The 21,028-nt window shown below is 37.1% G+C and overlaps 1 protein-coding gene across 4 annotated transcripts in view; it reads right to left on the bottom strand.

The window, feature by feature from the left end:
* Positions 1-1,127: 1,127 nt before the first annotated feature.
* Positions 1,128-21,028, bottom strand: part of RALGPS2 (Ral GEF with PH domain and SH3 binding motif 2) — a 135,933-nt gene continuing 116,032 nt past the window's right edge. For all 4 annotated transcript variants that reach the window (XM_074349861.1, XM_074349863.1, XM_074349860.1 and 1 more), the window contains 5 exons: positions 20,299-20,404; positions 17,574-17,666; positions 11,993-12,098; positions 9,564-9,655; positions 1,128-6,823 (listed from right to left, as the gene is read on the bottom strand). In XM_074349861.1, coding sequence (XP_074205962.1) covers positions 6,794-6,823; positions 9,564-9,655; positions 11,993-12,098; positions 17,574-17,666; positions 20,299-20,404 — 427 coding nt within the window. In that variant the 3' untranslated portion in view covers positions 1,128-6,793. The remainder of the gene's footprint in view (positions 6,824-9,563; positions 9,656-11,992; positions 12,099-17,573; positions 17,667-20,298; positions 20,405-21,028) is intronic.

The following is a 21,028-nucleotide window of genomic DNA, read 5'->3' as shown; positions in this document are numbered from 1 at the left end:
CAAAAACCAACAGCACTCCTATACACGAGTAATTCACGGTAGAAACTAAAACTAGTTTCCCTAGGAATAAACCAACAAAAGATGGACGGAACCAGTAGGGAGAAAACTGCAAAACATTATTGAGAGACATTAGAAACCCTAAATAAATGGAGAGATAGTTCGTGCTCAGAGATGAAATAAACTTTTCAAACTGTTATTCTCATATTAATCTATAAAGTCAAAGACATTCCAATAAAAATACCAACAGGGTTTTCACTGGACTTGACACACTGATCCTACAATTCATAGGGAGGATGAAAGAGTGAAGGACAGCAAAGGCAAATTTGAGGAATGATGTAACTACCTCACCAGACGTCAAGACTCGCACAGCCATACAGCAATGAAGACAACATGGTGCTGGCTCAGGGACAAACGACCAAGGAAGCAGAAAGGGCAACTCAGAAACTCAGCACGCATTCATGAGAACGGATGTGAGACAAAGAGGGTGCCGTGCGAGGTAAACACAGGCTGACTCCATCAGAGAATGGTCACTCTCTTTTGCTTTCAGTACAGGGACAGTGAAAAATTTCAGAGGCTACCAAAAAGCAGAGAAAATTGTTGAAAATTGAGTTATGGTCTGTCCAGACACTGGGCATTCAACCCTGTCTGGAGGTTTCTCAAGCTTCTTAGGGCAAAACCAGCACCCTAGCCCACGACGTACAGGAGACTCAATACAGGTCTTTCTCTGTTCTTCTGAGTTAAGGCTCCATAGGCTGGAAGATGGATTCTGTTCTCAGAAATGATAAGATGTGAAAAAGCATCATGTTTTAGACTCCATAAAATACAGCATTAGCAAAAAGGGCCTCTGGGGAATGGTCACATCATGTCATATACTCGGAGTGGGAGATACGGTTGGAAATAATACCCTTGACCTCCATTCCCCACGGTCCCACCTGTCAGCAGGCTGGGCACATCTTTGTTCTGGCACAGAGAAGAGCAGCTGAAGTTCATGCAGACAGAAGCTTCCCTGTACCAACAGAAACCCTGTCGACTAGTTTAGAAAGGGGAAAAAAAAATCAAGTTGGAGAATTTATTTAAAAGTTAATGATAAAAGTGTAAATATGAAAACAAATTATCCCCAGACAATCTATGTTTTTAAGTAATTTATTCCAATAGAAATATTTCAGAAAACTGTACTTAAATTCATTTTAAGTTAGCTTATGCAAACACACTGAAGATCTCACACTCACATTTGCGTATTAAACAGAAACAAAAAGTGAGAGAGGAATCGAGCTGCACATCACTCCAGGAGGTCATAGTGCAAAACGAGTGTTGCATCCTTAGTACCTCAGGTTAACCGGGATAAAGGAGAGTAAAAATGGCTTGCGTTTTCCTGTATATCGTCATCACTGGGTATTTACCCCCACAGATGCTTTTCATCTCCTTTAGATTACGCTGTGAAGGAGTTCCCCGCCCCCCTCCCCACACATACACATTCCAGTCGGCAGTAAGACAATGGATGCGTCAAGGTGTAGAAACCCTCAAGAGTCTGGTGACTTCTTATCAGCTACTCTGTCAGACCTAGTAAGTCAATGATTATTGGACTGTCTCTGCGAACAGTTGTTAATAGGTGATACCTTCAGGGGAAAATGAAGATTTGTTACCTGGTATCTAAAGCACAGCTAATTATGACATTTTCTGCTTGTCTATTAAAAAAAGTTCAATCCCAAAGGACTCTATGTGTTCCTTTAATCTCATCACTACTTTGCAGTCCAAATGACTAGAATAAAAATTTAAATTCTACTAATAACCCTCAAGGACCAGGTAACCCTTTATTTGTCTTTAAAGACTACATCTACTTGCTTATTCTGGAACATACTAGCCCTTTAAAAAATGTGAAAACAGTGTCCTGGCTCAGCTGAACGACACTAGCTCCGGAGCCTGCAGCAATCTCGGAGAAGCGAAACACATCCAAGCTGTGTTTTTACTGAGAAAGCTAGCTTAGTCCCTTAACTTCTCTTTACTTTGTATTTTAGAGTTGTTTTCACTTTCCTGCTGTAATATTTTTAAGTAAACAATAACGGGTAGGCTAAGTGACTGCTTGTTTGTTCTGAGTCTTATTTAAATACAAAAATGAACCGAACTAAATCTCATTTCTGGCCAAAGGGGATGCTCATTTCAGGATTTCAGTAGCTTTAATAAAATCCAAACAAATATTTCTGGCTGTATCATATTCTTTCAGGGATTTTCTAAAATGGATTTATAATTAAATCTATGTTCAAAACAATTTCAGTAACACAAAATAAAAATAAACTCAGCTGGATGGATGCTCTTCAAAGTTGTTCTGATGAATGCTCATCTAAAAGCCGATTTGGGTGGGTTTATTTTTAATCTATCCTGGAAGGAGAGGAGCAGGGACAGAGCTTGCCTAAAAAGACTCAAAACCAAGCTGATCTGCAACAACGACCTAGAGTTATCTGTACACATGTTCTCAGACTTGCTGTGAGAAAGGCTAAGCTGGTGGCGAGAGGGATAGCACACACTCCTGAAACAGGAGGAGTAAGAGGGCAAATGACTGTTGTACTCAATGCCCTAAAATTGGTCTTCAAATCGATAAGGCACTAACCAAATTTTCCCCACACTACTTGAGATACTGATGTAATGAAACTACTTTCAAAAAGCCCAATAGTTTGAATGCACAGATCTCTTTCATTAGAATCCTCTAAACAGAAAAAAAAATAGTCAACTTTAGACACAAGCCATTTTTAAGGGAGCAAAACCAAAAATACTTAAATCATTTTGAAAAGGTTGACTTCACATGGGAAAATAATTATCATCAAGGTGATTAAATAACAATGTTAGAAAAAAACCAGAATACCACTCCAGCTGTAAAATCATACATTTACTATGTTTGAAAGAAATACTACAAAAGAGGAGAGAAAATGAAAGCAAACCCTAAAAGGTCACTGAAGAGGTCAGACAAGCCTCACCACCTGCCTGGCATCACCTAGTCATGCAGTAACAGTACCATCTGTTCCACTGCGACACCGTCGAATTCATCTTCATTTTCAAGAAGGGATCCAACTATGTCAACAGGCTTTGAAGCAGAGGATTTTTTAAAATTGAAGATTATCTTCTGTTAAGCAACACTGGTACCCCTTGTTTTGCAAAAGATAAAATGGTGGTTTAAAAACTCACTGTACAGAAATGTGCCTCAAAAAACAGGAAGGAAATCAGTGGTGGATATATTCTTTTAAAAAGTTAATGGATTAAATCTACTATTATTGATTTCTAATTAATATGATGTCCTATAGTTTTGTTTTCAGTAGTAAAGGCATATATAGCTTACAGATTTAACCTAAAAAAAAAAAAAAAAGACTTCTGCTCAAATTATTTGGCCAGGTAAATTCTAGTAACCCCAAGAGAGCAACAGGTCAGGCTGCTCTCAGAGGGCCCTGGTTTCAACTAATATATAGAGTGTATACACTGCAGACTGTAAACATTTTTTCCTTCTATAACAGTGCACCTTGGGCAGCTTTATAAATCTTCTAGGAGAGGAGTAAAGCCATTAGTATAACTTTGCAGCTACAAACACCCTAGTTCTTGACCTACAGACAGACTCAGTACCAAGACAGTCCACACAGAAGGCAGTGCCAGTCTCGTGGCCTTTTCCACACAGGAGAACATCTGTCACTGAAGCACATGCCTGGGGAGAAACAAATACTCAAACTCGAATTGTTGGATCCCTTTCTGTAATGTTTACACAAATAATATATACACAGTGAAGAAAATGTAATAGGAAGGTGCGTATGATCAGTTTTAAAAATTCTCAACAGTTTGAAGGTAACAGTAAAAAAGATGCCTCTGAAAAAAATAAGCAGAGTTCAAACACAGAGGGGGCAGAAAACCAAAAACAGTGCTCCTGAAGGTCGTTATATAGTTATATTTTAAAACCTGTCAAGTTACTTCTGCGTGAAAAATAAGTTTTCATGTTCAAATCGACTATTAAATGAGACGTGCCTCAAACTGTGTTTGGGCTGGTAATCTACTGCTACACTAGGCTGGTAACACAACCATTATGCTCATCAAAAACCAGCTTAAACTTAAATTATAATGGAATGTCCAATGAGTTCTTTTTCACTCGGAGAAATAAATGAGCTTAGTAATGACAGAAGTTTCAAGCTTTTGAGTTACTAATTTACTAATTTTTTAAGGGGTAGGCCTAATAAGAGGAGAAAAATTTCACTTTCCCACGAATAAACTACTTAAATAGTTAATATATTTTGGTACCATTTATTTTTGCTTGAATTATTATTAGGTATCATTTGGTGAATGATAGATCACCATGAGTAAAATCCACTATTTCAATTCACTTCTCTCACTGGTCTCTTCGCTTCAAATGCTAAAGCAATCTTCAAAAGCAATGAGCAATTTTTGAAGGGACAAATCTGAAGACAGAAAAACAATGGTGACTTCTGGTGCACGGGCAAGAGTTTCAGTCAGTCAGAGGCCACAATCCACATACGGACTATTCACCGAACCTGAACACCAGTCTCACTCTGTGCAAGCATCCTCACGTTTAGCGCTGGAAACATCAAACACATCTCCCAGCTGAGCTCTCTCTTTGGCAAACTGTGCTGTCAGGCTCTGACGTCTAGCTGCGCATCTCCACGGACACGGTTAGCCTGCAACTTATCTACGGTAGCTTATTTATGACAAACAGACAAAATAATAAAAAATCCACAGGGTTCTTATCCACAATATTTTTAAAAAAGCACATACACTGTTAAAAAAAAACACTTATTTCTGAAGAGAAATAAACAAATTAAGAAAATTAAAAAAAAATGCAAAACAAAAGTCAGCTGTGCAAGGTGTACGGAGAAACACTGCTAGGCTGGCTGCGCAGGGGGCGCCCTAGAGCGCGGGCCGGGCTGGGAGGCCCGCAGCCCGAGTCACTGGCACAGGCTCACGCTGCCCTCGCCAGCTCATGTCACTTCCCACAAAACCAGGAAAAACGGTATTTCTAACTGTGCTACGTGAGAAAAATATATGAACTCTTTAAATCCTTTCCAAACAGAAAACTAAATTAAAATACTTAGCACTGAGAGAAAGCTCTTCTACTTCCCAATAGACAGATTTTTAGCTAACTATTCTAATAAGCAGTATTTTCTATTTAAGTTTCATGGACTCATGGGTAAAATACATATGACAAAAAAAGTATAAAATTCTCTAAGGATACAAATCTGAGAAATTTTACGTGAGGCCCACTGGTAACAGAAGTCTACCAGAAGTTGTCAGTCAAAAAAACATTTCTTACTCTGGGCCATGGCCAACATTCACGATGGATGCCTCCTGAGTTTATAACATCCAATACAGAATCTTTGTTCAAGTGCCATTTTTTTTGTTCAAATTCTAAGGCATTTCACCTTCAAATTTTGTTTTTAACTCCACATTTATTTTGGAAGTTAAATGCATTATTGCATAGAAGAGCTCTCACAAAACTGCTTGATCAACTACTGACAAAATATGGTTTCATGGTAGGACCTACAGTTTTCAGAAAAATGTTTGTAATAAAGGAAAGTTGTGCAAGAAGGAACACATTTAGTTTTGATACTTAAAATTTCCAGGATCTCAATCTTTGACCTTTCTCCCTTTGAAATTTATTCTGTATGCCTTATAATAAAATACGTACATGCATACAAACATATGTAGGATCTCTTTTAAACAAATGTGATCCTGAATCTCATGTTGAACAAAAAATAATGAAAATCAATAATAATAAAAAAAACCTGGCATTGTGCACATTAAACACTGTAAAAGAAAATATTTTGACAAAATAGCAACACACCACCCTTGATGACAAGCATCACCCGTGAGTGGCAGATGAGACAATCTGACTAACTTGAAAATGTAGTTAGTTATTGTAAAATCTTCTTAGAAAAGTTCAGGTTGGGATTACAGTTCTCTACGAAGCAGATCTGTGGTCCAACAACAAATTCATGTAGAAGGCTAAGCTTTAAACTCAGTTAAAAACAACCATGTTTTCTGGAGCCCACCTGAAAAAAAAGTCTGGCATATGAACATTCAACCTTTATACCTAATGCAGGAAATAATGTTCCTCATACAGTACTAAATTTCAGAAGTTTAGTGTTTAAAAAAAATCTCCCCCTATTCAAAACAAAATACACCCCCCCCAAATCCCAAACAAACCCCAACAACTCACATTATTAACGCTTCTAATTCCTACACTCTTGCTGTGAGAAAGGGAGTGAGGCTGCAGGCTCGTGGAGGCTCCCACAGGCCTCCCGAGGAGGCTGCTGGTAGAACCCTATTCAGTTGGAGTTAACTTTCCACCTCAGTTCAAAACCAGCTCCTGATGTAACCCATAAGAAGTATGTTTTTCCTTCTAAAGTGTGTTTAAAAAAGGCGATTCCCCCCTCCAAAATTAGTACAAAGTTAAAAGAAATGCAAATGAGCTACGATCTATTCCAAGCACAGCACCGCCAGAAGATTCACACACACTATTTGGTGTTTCATGTTGGTTTTCCTTTCATTCTTTTAAGGCAGTGGTTTCCACAGGTCAGTTCAGAGATAAGAAGCATGGTCCATGGCAGTTTGTTTTGCAACTCCAATTTGTTCTCTGGGAATATCTCACTTCATTCCCTGAAATTAGTGCTTTTTTGGTTCAGAACGCGAGAGGCTGAGACGGAACCTCCGGCTCCTCCTGGCACTGGACTGGTTTACAGCTGGCGCTCTACAGTCAGGGCCTCACTTTCACTCAGGGTAACGGTTGGCCTTGTTCTTTCTCAGGCTTTTACTCAAAAGTCATCAAGTTTGTAGGAACCTAAAAAATATAAGCATTACAAACTGACAGTATTTAAAAGGTGTTCTTCAAAGTACTATTTCTTACCTCCCCTTGTCATTTTAAGTAAGCCGGAATATTAAAATCTTCCTCACCCAGATCATCTTTCTAAAAAATTTGATAGAAGGTATTGTAATCGTTTATGAATAATGAGTAAAAATATGCTAGAACATTTCTGAGAGAAAATCACTGAGATGAGTTAATATTCCCTTCACTAAAGTGAAATCCAGACAGGAAAAAGGGCAGAGACAATATCTTTCTCATCTAACACAGGGGGCTCAGGAGATGTTCACTGAGGGAGTAAATGAATGAGAAAAAAGTATGGTCCTATTAGGGTGCGATTCCAGACAAACATGCTTGTCATCATTTATTTTCTCATTCTGTGTATTAAAGTGAAATCCTACATAAAAATTTTAAAACCCAGCACAGGTAATTTTATAATAAACATTACTAAGAACTCATCATGAAAGTAAGTATAAAGGAGTAAAACTCATCGTTAGATAAACTGTGATCTGACATTCTGCGACTGAAGAAACCACAGGTTATACAATAGTTTGCTGCCTACAGATTGGAACAAATTAAAGTCCGAAATTCAACGATAATTCTTAGAAATATGAATATATTTTGTTTTTAAAAATTAGTTGATGAGTCCTGTAGTCAAGGACTAAAGAGGACTTCACCATGTTAAAAAAAAATGCCCTTTAACTTTTACTTCCAGTTTTCCAAAGTTGTGCTGTTAGACATATTCATCCATCAGTGGTCATTTCTCCATCTTTTAAAAGAGCTTAGTTCTCACACTTTAGCAACCCTTTTTCTGAAAACATAGGATACTAAAAATAAAAAATTAATCTCTTACATATATCAGCTTCTGAATGAAAAATTATGACAATATAATCATAACTGATTATAAATTTAATACACTACAAATGTTCAAGTGCTTAAATTAAAGTATAAATTCTCAGGTCTGGGTATAAGATACCCCTATTTAAATAAAGTAAAATTTTCATTTCCTCCTAAGGTGCATGAATATGGTTTAAGGTGCTGTATTTGAATTAGAGTCTTTTACTAAAAGCTTTCAAATTTCACAGCTATTTATACATTTGCTATTTCTCTGATTCTTCCAAATATAGAAACAAACAAATTAAAAAAACCCCATTTATACACATCTAGTTGACTTGTTCAGTGGGAAGGTCCACTAATACAGTAAAAGAAACTAAACCTCTTTGCTGGTATGCATACATTGTCTAGATTCATCTTCAAATCTGAGACTGAAAAAAAAAAATGACCCAATACTTTAAGCTACATTAAAGAAAATGTACAGCATGGAGCTGAGTCCTGAAAAGCTTAGTCTAGGCAAAAGAAGGTCTGTTTCCTTCATTCTGTCCCAGTCAAAACTTGTCAAGAGTAAAAAAGTAACTATTACTCTATAGTATTTCATGTCCTTAAGGGATGTTGCTAAAAATGGTACCAAGTATTGCTATTAGTCTTTCACATATATTTGAAATAAAAATTATCAGAGAACAAGGCCCATTCCAACAATATTTACGAAGAATGGATCTTTAGGAGGAAGACAGAGTTTGTGTCTCGGGTCCACCATTTTTTGTTTATTTGATCCTGTGTAGGTCATTTAGTATCTCTGACCCCTAGTTTCTTCTTTTTGATTTAAAAAAAAAAAAAAAAGGCAATAACTTAGGTCCTGATAGCAGAGGGTGAAAAATATGTTTAAAAGCTTTATAAACTTTCATAGTATATCATCAAAAATTAGCTACTGATATCACTTACTGTATACTTCTGTATTTCAGTACCTTAAGGCAATAAAATTTTCAAATATATTCAACTAAAAACTGGCCTAAAAATATCTAGAAACTTCTATAACTGCAGTTATGTTTATTTCATATCTGTCCTACCAATTCATGGTTCAAGTTTAAATCTGCAACAGTGTTTGGGGAAAACAGCCTTATGGATTCATTCCCCTTTGCAGCTGAAAGTCTTTGAGTTAGACCATCTTTGTTTCAGAAAATAAAAACAAACAAAAAACCCCAAGTGGTTTTGGTTTTCACTGCAACCATAGGAACCCACATAAAATTGTCAACAGAACAAATAAAGATGAATCAGAATTGTTGTTAAAGTACCATCTCAGTTTTACCCCTTTAGAGCTACACTCCCTTGCCTCTCACTGCATTGTACCCACATGGTCCACATGCCCTTATTTTGAGCACCGCAAGCTCGTTCCACCTTTAGGGTGTCTGCACTTTCTGTTCCCTCCACCAGAACTCTGTTCCCCCTTATCCTCACATGGCCGTTTCTTCTTGTCATCCATGACACTGTCATCTCTTCGAGGAATTTTCTTCCTCACTTAAAGTTGTCCCTACTCCCATCACTCTACATCACATAATTCTATTTTGTTTCCTTCACATAGTTTTTTTTTTTTGATGAAATCCAATTTATTGATTTTTTTCCTTTTGGTACTTGTGCTTTTGGTGTCCTATCTACATATAGTTTTCCCTATTTGAAATTCTGTTATTTGTTTATTTGTTTATTGTCCATCTCCCTCACAAAAACGTGGACTTCAAGTCTTGTTGACTCTGGCCAACAAGAAAAAGAATATAAACAATACTGTTTTTCTACTTCATTCAGAAAATTAGCCTACTTATTTCTCTTTGGAACTCTTAAATATATTCCCAATTTACGGACTATTCTGAGGATTAGGAAAAATGCTTACCTGTTGTTTGTTACTTTGGCAGGCTGCACTCAAATGCTTAAACCACAGCATTGCATTCATCCTATTGCCAGCTTGAAACTTGTATGAATTTCCTAAAATCATCAAAAACAAGGGGGAAACAAAAATTGACGAGTGAGGGAGGGCATAGCTCAAGTGGTAGAGCGCATGTTTAGCATGCACAAGGTCCTGGGTTCAATGCCCAGTACCTCCATCAACATAAACAAACAAACCAACCTAATCACTCCCCCCACCAAAACAAACAAAAAATCGATGAGCGTTCTCAGCTTCAGAATTCGACTTCTCTAACACCTGATTTTTCCAATACAAAAGAAGAGTTCTCTATGCTACGTTCACATGCTACCAGTTATTCAGAAAGTCATTGTTTTGCTGTTTATGAATGGGAAGAGAAGTATTTTATTTGACTCCTTAAATGCTCTTTAAAGTATATCTAAATAAAATAACCATCTGGCTTCTCTAAATTTCTCTGTGTGGAGAAGTGCAAATTATCAGTTCTCAACACGACTTAGATGATCTATATTAAGTTTTTATAGGCTAAAATGCTTTAACACGGTTAACACTTAAACATGAGCTATTTAATGTGATAAAGAATTAATCAGCTAACATCAATATAACCTATGCTTTTAGTTTTTAGTTACATTTGTCAAAATTATTACAGAAGTGTCCAGGTCTAGTGAGGGCTTATGTGAAAATCTAAGGAGGCACCTTTTTCTGTTTTTGAAAATTAGAAATTCATTTGTGCTGTATGTATTTAGACCTCATGCTGACTCTAATTCAAAACTGACACATAATAAGGGTCTTTTATATGCTTACACGTATCACGGTAATAAGCTGAGAAAAGAAGAAAGGACTCATGCAGAACAGGTTGCCCTAAGTTGAGCTTAGTTCCCTTTTCTCACTGACCTGAGTTCTCTTTATTTCCCAGTTCTTACTGAATTCTCCACCTTCCTTTCTGACCACATTCAATGGCTCAAGAGTCTGATCCATATGTAGGCATTATACAGCTCTTTGAGATTTTAACAATCAAAGACTTTTCACTTTCAGAAGCAACACTCTTCTTCACCAAATTTTTAATTATTCAAATAACACTGTTTTGCTTGTTGAGCCCAGAGGCAAACATCAGACCAATCCAGACAGCAGGCATTTCTGGCGAGCTGGCCACAGCTGCCATTCATCCACTCTCTCCCTCCCTGGAGAAGACTGTCCATCTAGACTTCATAAAATCCTTGGCTACTCTGAAATAGTTCTATCAAGCACACTAAGGAATCGAAGGAAACAAAGAATTTGTTAACTAAGCCCCATGAAAATAATCTCCTTTTAAAATGTACTTTTATAAACAGTGAATGCCTTTGGGATTGGCAAGGTGGATGCTAGGGTTTTGAATTCAGAACATTGAGTAGGAAGTTCTTACTCTGTAAATCAATCTATTTCATCTCAAAACATAACATTTTGCTACATTTTTTCTGTACTAACTTTTTTCTGGATATTTGCTTACTTAAGTTTTTACTTAAAATATCACAATATCCTAAAAGCAGAATATTGATATAAAATACATTCTAAATAAACAGAGGTCAAAGTATAATTCTGCAGTCAATAGATGGTAATATAATATCATTTCAGTAGTGAGTTGCTCAAGTGAAGATTCTGGGCAGATGCAAAAGAATCTCCTCTCTGGCTTCCTCTGAGGTGCTTATCAATAGCTGGCATATGTCATGAAGGAAGACCTGCAATCACGTAGGGATCTGTTCTGATGACCACTGAGGTGGTCTCAACTACAGGCACAAGCTGGGTCAGGAGGTATGATCTGATCTACACAGCCCACCCTCCAACTTCTCTCATCCACTTTGAAACTCCTATGGCCAACAGAAATAATTTCATTCATAAATGTCTCTATATACTGTAAGCAAAGTATTAAAATTATACTTATTTGGAAAATGAGCAATTTGAGTCTAATAACCAATTCATTTAATTAAAAGTAATGGAATAAAAAATCACTTAAAGGAAAATTTCTGCCACATTCAGAACTTAAGTGTAACAATTTACTTCAGGGTATAAATGAAGAGGTACTGCATATATGGGAAATCTGAGATTTTAAAAGTAACAGTGGTCTACAGATTCTCAAATTCCCTCCTTCCCCTCCTGGTTAGTAGCTCTCTAGGGATAATCTGGGTTTTCAATTTCAAGCTTATGACCACATAGCAAAGAAATATATTTAATAAGCAACTAACAGATATTGATATCTAAAAATATTGCTGTCATTACTATATATGATGTGATAGAAATAGTTCCCAAGAGATAAAACTACACAAACAATGCCCTGCAGTCAAGCATTCCAGTTAAACTGAACTTTGGCTTACCCAAAGCTGTGTATATGCACTGCCTTAAAAACCCTAGTTACTTTAATGACTCACCTTTCTCAGAGTCAGTCAACAAGAAGAGATCTGGATGTTCCGGGTCATCAGCCATCATCACCATCCATCCTACTACAGATACGTTCTTATTTGATGTTGATTTGAACTGAGAGATAAAAAGATCATGGAAACACAAAATTAATGGCTCATCCTAAGTAAAAATTAAGTGTTAGCATATTTTCAGTTTCTCCTAGTGAGAGACGAGATTTCTTGCTGGTCAGGTCTGCTCGGGGCCTTTTACTACTAAATTCCATCTAGGCATGCTCTCTTTAGATAGTCTCCAACTTCCCGTGTCTTTATCAGCTTCCACTCCTCATCAAAAGCTAACTGTCCTAATGTCCATTCCCGAAGACCATGATCTGTTAGTGGATATGGTAAGTTTGTCTATGTTATTTTTTCTGTTACCGTGCTACACCTCATCCCTTCCTTACAGGAAACACATTTGCATTTTAATAGAGGTGTTATCCTCCCTCCTCCCAGCTTTACTGAATATAACTGACATATAACATTGTATACATTTAGGGTGGATTATGTAATAGGGGTGTTACCTTAAACCGATAAAACTGATAATTTAATAAATCAGCAGTGTCATCACAATTCTTAGGAATATATTCTTACTTGTATTTCTCAAAAAAGGTTCTTAGCATACTTGTTACTTTTCTAGTTATTCTTTTTTAAATAAAGTTACATTTTAGTAATAAAAAAGGGCTTTATAGAACAACAGGAAATTTAGGTTAATTGTACTCATGAACATAAATGAAAAAATATAAAATAAAATATTGGCAAACTGAACGTAGCAGTGTATAAAAAAACTGGTAAGTGATGACCAAACTGGATTTACCCTAGGAATATGAGGCTGGTTAATGAAATCAACTAATCAACTAAGCTGGGTTTATTTCAAGAAAGCAAGCTTCAACTTTAGAAAAATTATTAGAGTAAATCACCATATTAGCAGATTAAAAAAAAATTTGACCAACCCAGTTGATGTAAAATGAAAGCATTTGCTAAAATATAATGCATATTTGTGTTAGACTAGGAATGGAAGGGAATTTCCCAATTCAAAAAGAGTGTCTATCAAACGAACAACAAAAAATGCCATACAAAACCTGAACAGACAAAGCGGGAAAAAAGAAAACAAAAACCAAACCAACACGCTGCAACACCTACTTAGGGGTAAAATGCAAAAAACATTTCCAAATCAGTTTCATGACAAGGATGCCCATCACGGCTACTTCCACCGGACACTGCATTGGAGGACGTAGGCAGCCCAACAGGACAACAAAAAAGAAATAAAAGGTATAAAGGTGAGGAAGAAATAAAACTGCCGTTACTTACAGAGGATATTCTCTACACAGAAAATCCACCAGTCAATAAGAAAGATTAGCAAGGATGATCAATGTAAGAGTCAACTGCAAGTTTATACATTAGAAATCTAAAAGTCACTTATAAGAAAGGTACCTAGGAATATATGTTAACAGAAGACATACAGGAAAGTGTAACAGTTTAAAGACATTCAAGAAGAACTAAATCAAAGAGAAATACCATGAGATGAGGAAAAGGGTTCAGTGTTGTAAAGATGTCAGTTCTCCCTACAATGATCTACAGATTTGGTGTCATTTCAATAAAAATTCCAGTAAGGTTTTATGTGGAACTTGAGAAGCTGACTCTAAAATTTATATGTAAGAGCAAAGGACCAGAAATAGCCAAGACACTCCTGAAGAAGAATTAGGCAGGACTTGCCCTGCTACCATCAAGACTTGTAAATCTACAGTAATTGAGACCATGAGCTACTGGGACAAGGACAGACTGAGGGGGCAACGGAAGTCTAGAAAGCAATCTATGCCTATAGATGCAAACTCATACAACAAGAGTGGGCTCTGCAGACTGGTGAAGGAAGAAGGAAGAATGAATAAATGGTGCTGGGAAAATTAATCATCCATGCAGGAGAATCCAAATGAATGCCTACTCATACCACATCTCTCACACACACCTGTCTGACTCCAGGTGGATCAACGATTTTAAAGCAAACTGCAAAACTTTAAATCTATTAGAATATCCTGATCATCTCAGGTTAGAGAAAAAATTTTAAAACATGACACAGAATGTATTAAGCATAAAGGAAAAGATAAATTTTATTACTTTAAAATTAAGAACTATTCTTTAAAAGACACCACAAAGAGAGTGAAAAAAACAAATCGAACTGGAAGAAGATATCTGTAACACATAACTGCTAATAGATTAGTATCCAGAATATATAAAGAACTTTTCCTAATTAGCAAGAAAAGACACCATCCAATAGGGAAAACATTTATCCAGGTATTTTAAAGAAGAAACATAAGTGACCTATAAACATGAAAAATACCTTCAAACTCATTAAGTAATTAGGGGTATATACATTAAAATCATGAGGTAACATTTCATACTTAGCAGATTAGCCAAAATTAGAAAGCTTGACAATACAAGTGGGTAAGGATGTGGAATGATGAGAAGACTCGTTATGCTACTGGGGAGGGTGTGAATAAATTTGGCACTTTGTTGGAAGGGTGAACAGTTGCACTCCTAGGTATGTAACCTAGAGAACAAATGCACAAAAGTATTCATAGTAGCCTTGTTAGATAAAGCAAAAACCCGGGAAGCACCCAAAGATCCATCAGGAGAACGATGAACACATTATGGCAGATTCATAAAATGGAAGACTATTCAACTGTGAAAAGGAACACAGGACAGCCATAGGTATCAACAGTGCTGAATCTCAACAACAATGTATCAGGGCAAAAAAGAGAGTGCTTAAAACTATGTACGTGAATCCATTCAGGTGAAGTGAAACAACATGGGACACAGGGTAAAATTCTAAATAAAAACAGAGCAATGATGAGGCTGAAATTTAGGACAGTGATGGGCTGTGGGTACGGCTGATAAGGAAGGAAGAGGATGCTGCTGGGAAGACTCGGGACAGTTCTGGTCATTATGCTGCTCTGTTTTCTTACGCTGGGTGAAGAGTTATATAGACGTTCATCTTATTTATTATTCTTTAAAATGTACATGTATACTACATATCTTCTGTATGTATATGTTTTATAATTTTAAAGAAAGGGTTAAAGAATGAACACATCATATTATTTACAACAACATGGGTACTACAAAAATGAAAGCTACAGGAATTAGGAAGTTTTAATACTACAAAGAATGAAATTAGCAATACCACAGAACTGCTGATTTGACAGTTTATAGTTCATGTCAGAGTAGACAGCACGATTTTCTAATATTCTTTTCCTAACCCTAAAAACCTCTGCATCAATTGCTTCTTTTTTTCAATTGAGAAAAAAAAAAAAAAAGGGGGAACTCAAGCAACATAAGCCCCTTCACAGAGTGCAAATGTCCTTTACCACCAGCTGAATCTCATCCACTCCCCAGAACTCAACATCCTCTGAGGCGTAGCCCTCTGGATCTCTATGCATCACACCAAGGACTTTTTGGTTGCTGTTTGTTTTTAGCTACTAATGGAGGTATATTTAAATTCTGACTTGTGGTTTTTACCTATTAGTAAGTATTTCCTGAATGCTAAGTATTTTGAGTGTTTGCAGATTTCTGACATTATAAATATTACAGGAGTATTTTTCTATAGATATCTTCATACACTTGTTCAAGGATTTCCACGGGACAGATTTTCAGAAAAAGATCTCACTGGTTATTATTAAGTTAAATACTGACTAGGAATGCCCTCCACAAAAACAGTACCAATTTAAATTTCTGCCAACTGCAGATGATAAGACTATGTTTACCTACATCATGGCCAATGCTACATTAGTAATCTTTAAAATTTCAGCCTAACGGCAAAAAAAGGGGCATCTTCTTTGGTCTGCATTTTTGACAACCAGTGAGGTTCACCATCTTTATGTTTATTAGCCGTTTATATCTCACCTTCTATTTATCTCCCTATTCCATTTTTCTACTGCTGTTTCATTCTTACTGAGTTGTGGAAGGTCTTTATGGGACAGATTTCTTTTTCAGGTGCAGTCTTGGTTTTTAATACTGAACTCATCAAACAGTATTCACTCATTACTATGCAGACATAGGTTCAAATAGATCTACAAAATTCTTTTTACAATGAATACGCTTCCATTAAAAATATTTTTACAGTTCATGTTTCCATTTTAAAACTTGATTCAAAATTATAGACATAACAAAACCATAGTCCCCCTCCTCTCTTCCCAAGCCTGCTCTGCTCCTCACAGGCAAAAACCTCATACTTAAGGAAGTAATAAAATGTAAGTGTGTAAGGCTGCCAGATTTCCTCCCCTGGAATTTATTTACATGTACAAACAGGTATATATATTCATTAGTGATTTTTTTCCTCCTCCAGCTTTTAATTTTGAAAAGGTTCAAACTTAAGAAAAATTTAAAGAATGCTATAATGATCACCCACATTTTGCATTTGCTTGATCTCTCTGAACATTTAAATATAAATTGCAGACATCATGACACTGAACCCTACTTACTTCAACATGTTATCTCCTAAGGATATATTCCTATATAACCACAGTGTATCATATCTAAGAAGTTTAACAGACACAATCATACAGCCCATATGAAAAATTTGATTGTCCCAATTATGACCTTTACAGCTTAAAAAAAATTATGTCCAAGATTAAACCAAGGTACACACAGTGCATTTGGCGTTAAGACCCTTCAGCTTCTCTTAATCTACATCAGTCCTCCGAGCCCCCTACCCAACTCCATCTGCCAAATTTTGGTCTTAAGAATCCAAGCCATTGTCTTGTAGAATGTCCCACAATGTGGATTTGAATGTCTCCTCATGATTAGATTTAAACAAAACAGCATGCAAAAGAAGACTTACAGGAAGGTCTACATTTGGAGAAAAGAGCATTTCGAGGCTTAAGCACAAGGAGACCATAGTAACCTTAGTAACGACTAGTCCTCTTCACTGCTGGGGAAAGTCAATCAATCAGTGACTGAGGTGGAAAGAACTGCAGGTGTTGGTCCTAATTTTTCACATTTTATAGGTTAGGAACCAAGACTCCAAGGCAATAGTTTTCAACCATTTTCTGAACAAAAAACCCAGGTTGGGAGGGCTTGGACGCCAAAATAGATACTTGTAATGTGCACTTTTCACATTAGCAATGGAAAAGCAGCATTCAAAAAAGGAACTTCCAAATATGGAAGTTATTCCAAGACCTTCCTCGGAATGGTCTTACTAAATAAAAATAATTGCACTACAGTACTCATACCAGGAAGGAGCGTAAGAACTTCTGGACTAGAATATGTAAAAAACAAACAAACAAACCCCTGCATCCTGTTAGGACTACTTTCTTCACAACCATGAAGAGGCTGTGAAACTACGCTAACAATTTACTTTTTCTCCCCTCCTACTCATTTTTGTGAGGCGTCTTCTTGTATTTCAAAGAGATCTTCTGCCAAGGTTCAGTAGGTGTTTTGTGTGAATTGATGGGTCTGTAGTTGTAATTTTTGGTGTATTCGTGGGAGAGGATGAGCCATGCGTCCTTCTACTCTGCCATCTTGGCAGTCCCCCATGCTAACAATTTAGAACAGGAATACTTACATGTTTCCTTTCTGTAGCCTTTAGAGACTTGGCAGCATAGTAGAAAAGCTGTGTCCCACACAAAGCTGCCCAATACTTTGTCCAAGATGCTACCTGGAGAGGACAAACACATGAAACTACCACTCAAATGCTACTAGCCCTCAGTCACTCTGCCTCCTCAGCCCAAAGTGCTTTAACTTCACTTCACTGCCACCATCTGAGCTTGGCCTCAGCGTTGCATCACTGCTGAAATCTTCATCTCAAATATTCTTGTCAGGTCCGCTTAATATATTCTACTAGTACATTCATTCATTTTTTATCATCTAGCATCACTGCCACCTACCCATCCCAGATCCGCCTTCCCCTTTCTTCACATTTAGCTCACACTATGAGGTCTGGCCACAAATCCATTCCCTTCCAAGTACGTTCACTGCCCCTCTCTCCTGATAAGACCCCAACCCTAGTTAAGTCTAACCTTCGGATGACTTGGTATCATTTCACAGTAGGTGAATATTGCTGGAGAAATCACATCGTTGTGCCAACTGACAAAATGATGACCAAAGACCTCAAGTGGAAATTCACAGTCCTTCAGTTTTACCCAATCAAGGGTACCCTCTCTCTCTGGAGATAACTATTTCACACTCTCTTTTTAAAATTCTAATACTCTACCCCTGAATGACACCACTGCATACTTCCTAGGAAAACAGATGAAATCTGGTGAGGACTACCTCCCAGACCAATTCCATCTAACTACCTGTTTGAGACCCACATCCTTTCTGCTGCAACAGGAGAGTTAAACCTCCCTTCACCGAAGGAGGAACTCAGCTCTCCTCGTGCTTTACATTTCTACTCTCTGTCCAATTTGCTTTTGTCATTTACTCCTCTCTCCACTGCATCTCAGTTTCTCTCCCTCTACCATTACACCAACAGTACCCTCACCTTTACAGATCCCTCTTTTGCCCATCTCCTCACATGTCAGACACCATCCAGTTCTTCGTTCCTTTTCACAGCAAAGCTTCTCATGAGGCTGTCTCTAAACCCTGCCTCTACCTCTGTTTTGCCCATTTTCTCCTCAAATTGCTTTTATCTGGGCTGCCGTGGTCAAGGCCACTGACCACCGACATGTACCAAGGCGTCTGTTCTTATCATAATCAGCCCCTTCGCAGCACCTGACACAGCTGCTAAGCTTCTGTGATAACAAGGCCCTCACTTTTCCTCCACACTCTTCTGCCAGCTGACCTTTAAATGCTGGAGTTCTACCCCCAGCCCTCTCTTCTTCCCTGGCTACGCTTCCTTCACAGATAATCTATCCTACCCAGCCTCACACTTCAAATACCATCTGTTTGCTAATCACTCCCAAATCTCTCTCTGGCCACCACCTCTCTGCTGAACTTTTGAACAGCAGTCTTTAAAGAGCCAAACTGACACCTCCACTTAAGTGTCTAGTAAGTCTATCAAACTGAACTTGGCCAAGACTTAGCTGGCCCCTCTCAAAAAAACTTCCCCTGTTTCAGAAAATGTCCCTGACGCTCACCCAGCTCAGCCCCAAACCCAGACGTCACCTTCACTCCCCCTCTTCTCTCATACATCACATCTAACCCACCATCAAGGAACCCCAGCCCTTCTCTGACTTCATCTCCTCCGCCTCCCCCACCTTCAATGCTTCCACCATAAGGCCTTCTGTCCCCTGAACTCGACATCCTCACATGGCTAACTCACCTTCCTCACTCAGATCCCAGCTCAGATGCCCTGCTACGGTGACATCTCTCCTCACCCTATCACTCTCCGTCTCATCCCCTTGTCGGAAGGGCTTATTTTCTATTTCTCTTCATCAGAACATAATCTCCCCGAGGCAGGCACTTGCCTGCAGCTGTTTCTAGCATCTGCACACAACAGGGGAGGCAGTGCCTACGAGCCGTTCTGAGTTCATTAGCTGGCCTAGTGTCAATTCTTGACTGACTGTGCCTGAGGTTTACCGTAATATAAGCAGCAAAATCAGATTCCTTAGATGTAAACCATTTTTATAATTTAAGAATCCCTCATAACTTCAAAAACTTTAAGTGCAGATATATGTCAAAGTTTTAACTCCAAATCAGATAAATTAATATACTGTTTGAGAAAAGAAAAAAAAAAAAAACAACTCCTTTCTTTAGTAATCAAACTACCTTGCTGCTGTTGGGGAAGAGCAGACGCCTGTGCGATAACTGAAAAGCTTTGTTCCACTAAGCTTTAAAAAAAAAAAAAAATATATATATATATATATATATATATATATATAAATAATTATGGTTGGAGGACATTTAGAATCTGCATCCTATTTTATGTAGGAAAACAAAACTGCATTACAGAGATTTAAATAAACTTAGGACTGACAAAACAAATTGAATTCCATTTTTTAGGGCTGTCACTCACTCTATTTTCGATTTCTCCTAAACTTACTACTAAAATACTTCTCAACAGGATACACTTTCAAGAAGTGTATCTCTAAGAAATGGTTTTGTGCAAGATCTGTATTAGGGATCAAAAAGAAGGACTGTATCAGGAGCATCTTGATTTAAGCCCTTGTTCGACTTAAATGAAATCTACATGACAGGTATATTAACACTTTAAATAACATTATGAGGCATATGTGTACTTTAAATTATTTTGAGTGTATTTTTATTTCAATTGTCTTCATATTTCCTAGGGTCCTATACATTTGCTTATTTTTAGAGGTGGATTAAAATACAATATAATAAATTCTTACTGTAGGCTTTTTGCCTTCTTTTAACAAAGTTTTCCTCCTGAGAACTCCTTGAATAGTGACAGCTCCTGGATATAAATGTACTGCCAAATCTTCTGATTCTGCAGAACTATAACAACGAAATGAAGAGAAGAATATATAAGCACTTTTGTCTATAGTAAGTATCAAGTACTTAAATAAAATATAATTATTCTTATTTTAAAATTGTTACTTGATTCAGAATGAGAAAGACTGACAATTATGAGGGTTTACTGATCTGAAATTTATAAGCTGTCACAGAGTTAATCAGGAGGTTATTAAAGGCAGCAGATGGTTAAAAACACACATTTTATTACATATTTGAACAAGTATAATTTAGAAAGAATACAGCATTTCACTTTAGTAAAGATTGAATTAATTTTCTTCTTAACATGTCATACTGCATCGTTGCTGAAACCTTTTATTCCCCATTAGAAACTTAAGTCCTGGTAGAAGAGATGAGGATTCTATTTGTTAAAAGTATTTAAGCATATGAAACTCTAAATAAAAATAGCAGAGGCTCAAAAAAGGAAAAAAGAAAAAGAACACCCATGCTTAATTCTAAAATAGGTGAAAATAATAGAGGCAATTAACAACATATTTTTAAAAACTGACTTTCTGCAATAAAATTTAATGACACTTAAATGTCATCAATGCAAATAAGTGATTATAACCCAAAAGCTGTCCAAGAAAGGAATAACTCCAAAACTCAAGA

The sequence above is a fragment of the Camelus bactrianus genome, chromosome 21 (assembly GCF_048773025.1).
Source record: "Camelus bactrianus isolate YW-2024 breed Bactrian camel chromosome 21, ASM4877302v1, whole genome shotgun sequence".
In the NCBI taxonomy this organism is placed as follows: Eukaryota; Metazoa; Chordata; class Mammalia; order Artiodactyla; family Camelidae; genus Camelus; species Camelus bactrianus.
This window is presented reverse-complemented; position numbering and strand designations above follow the sequence as displayed.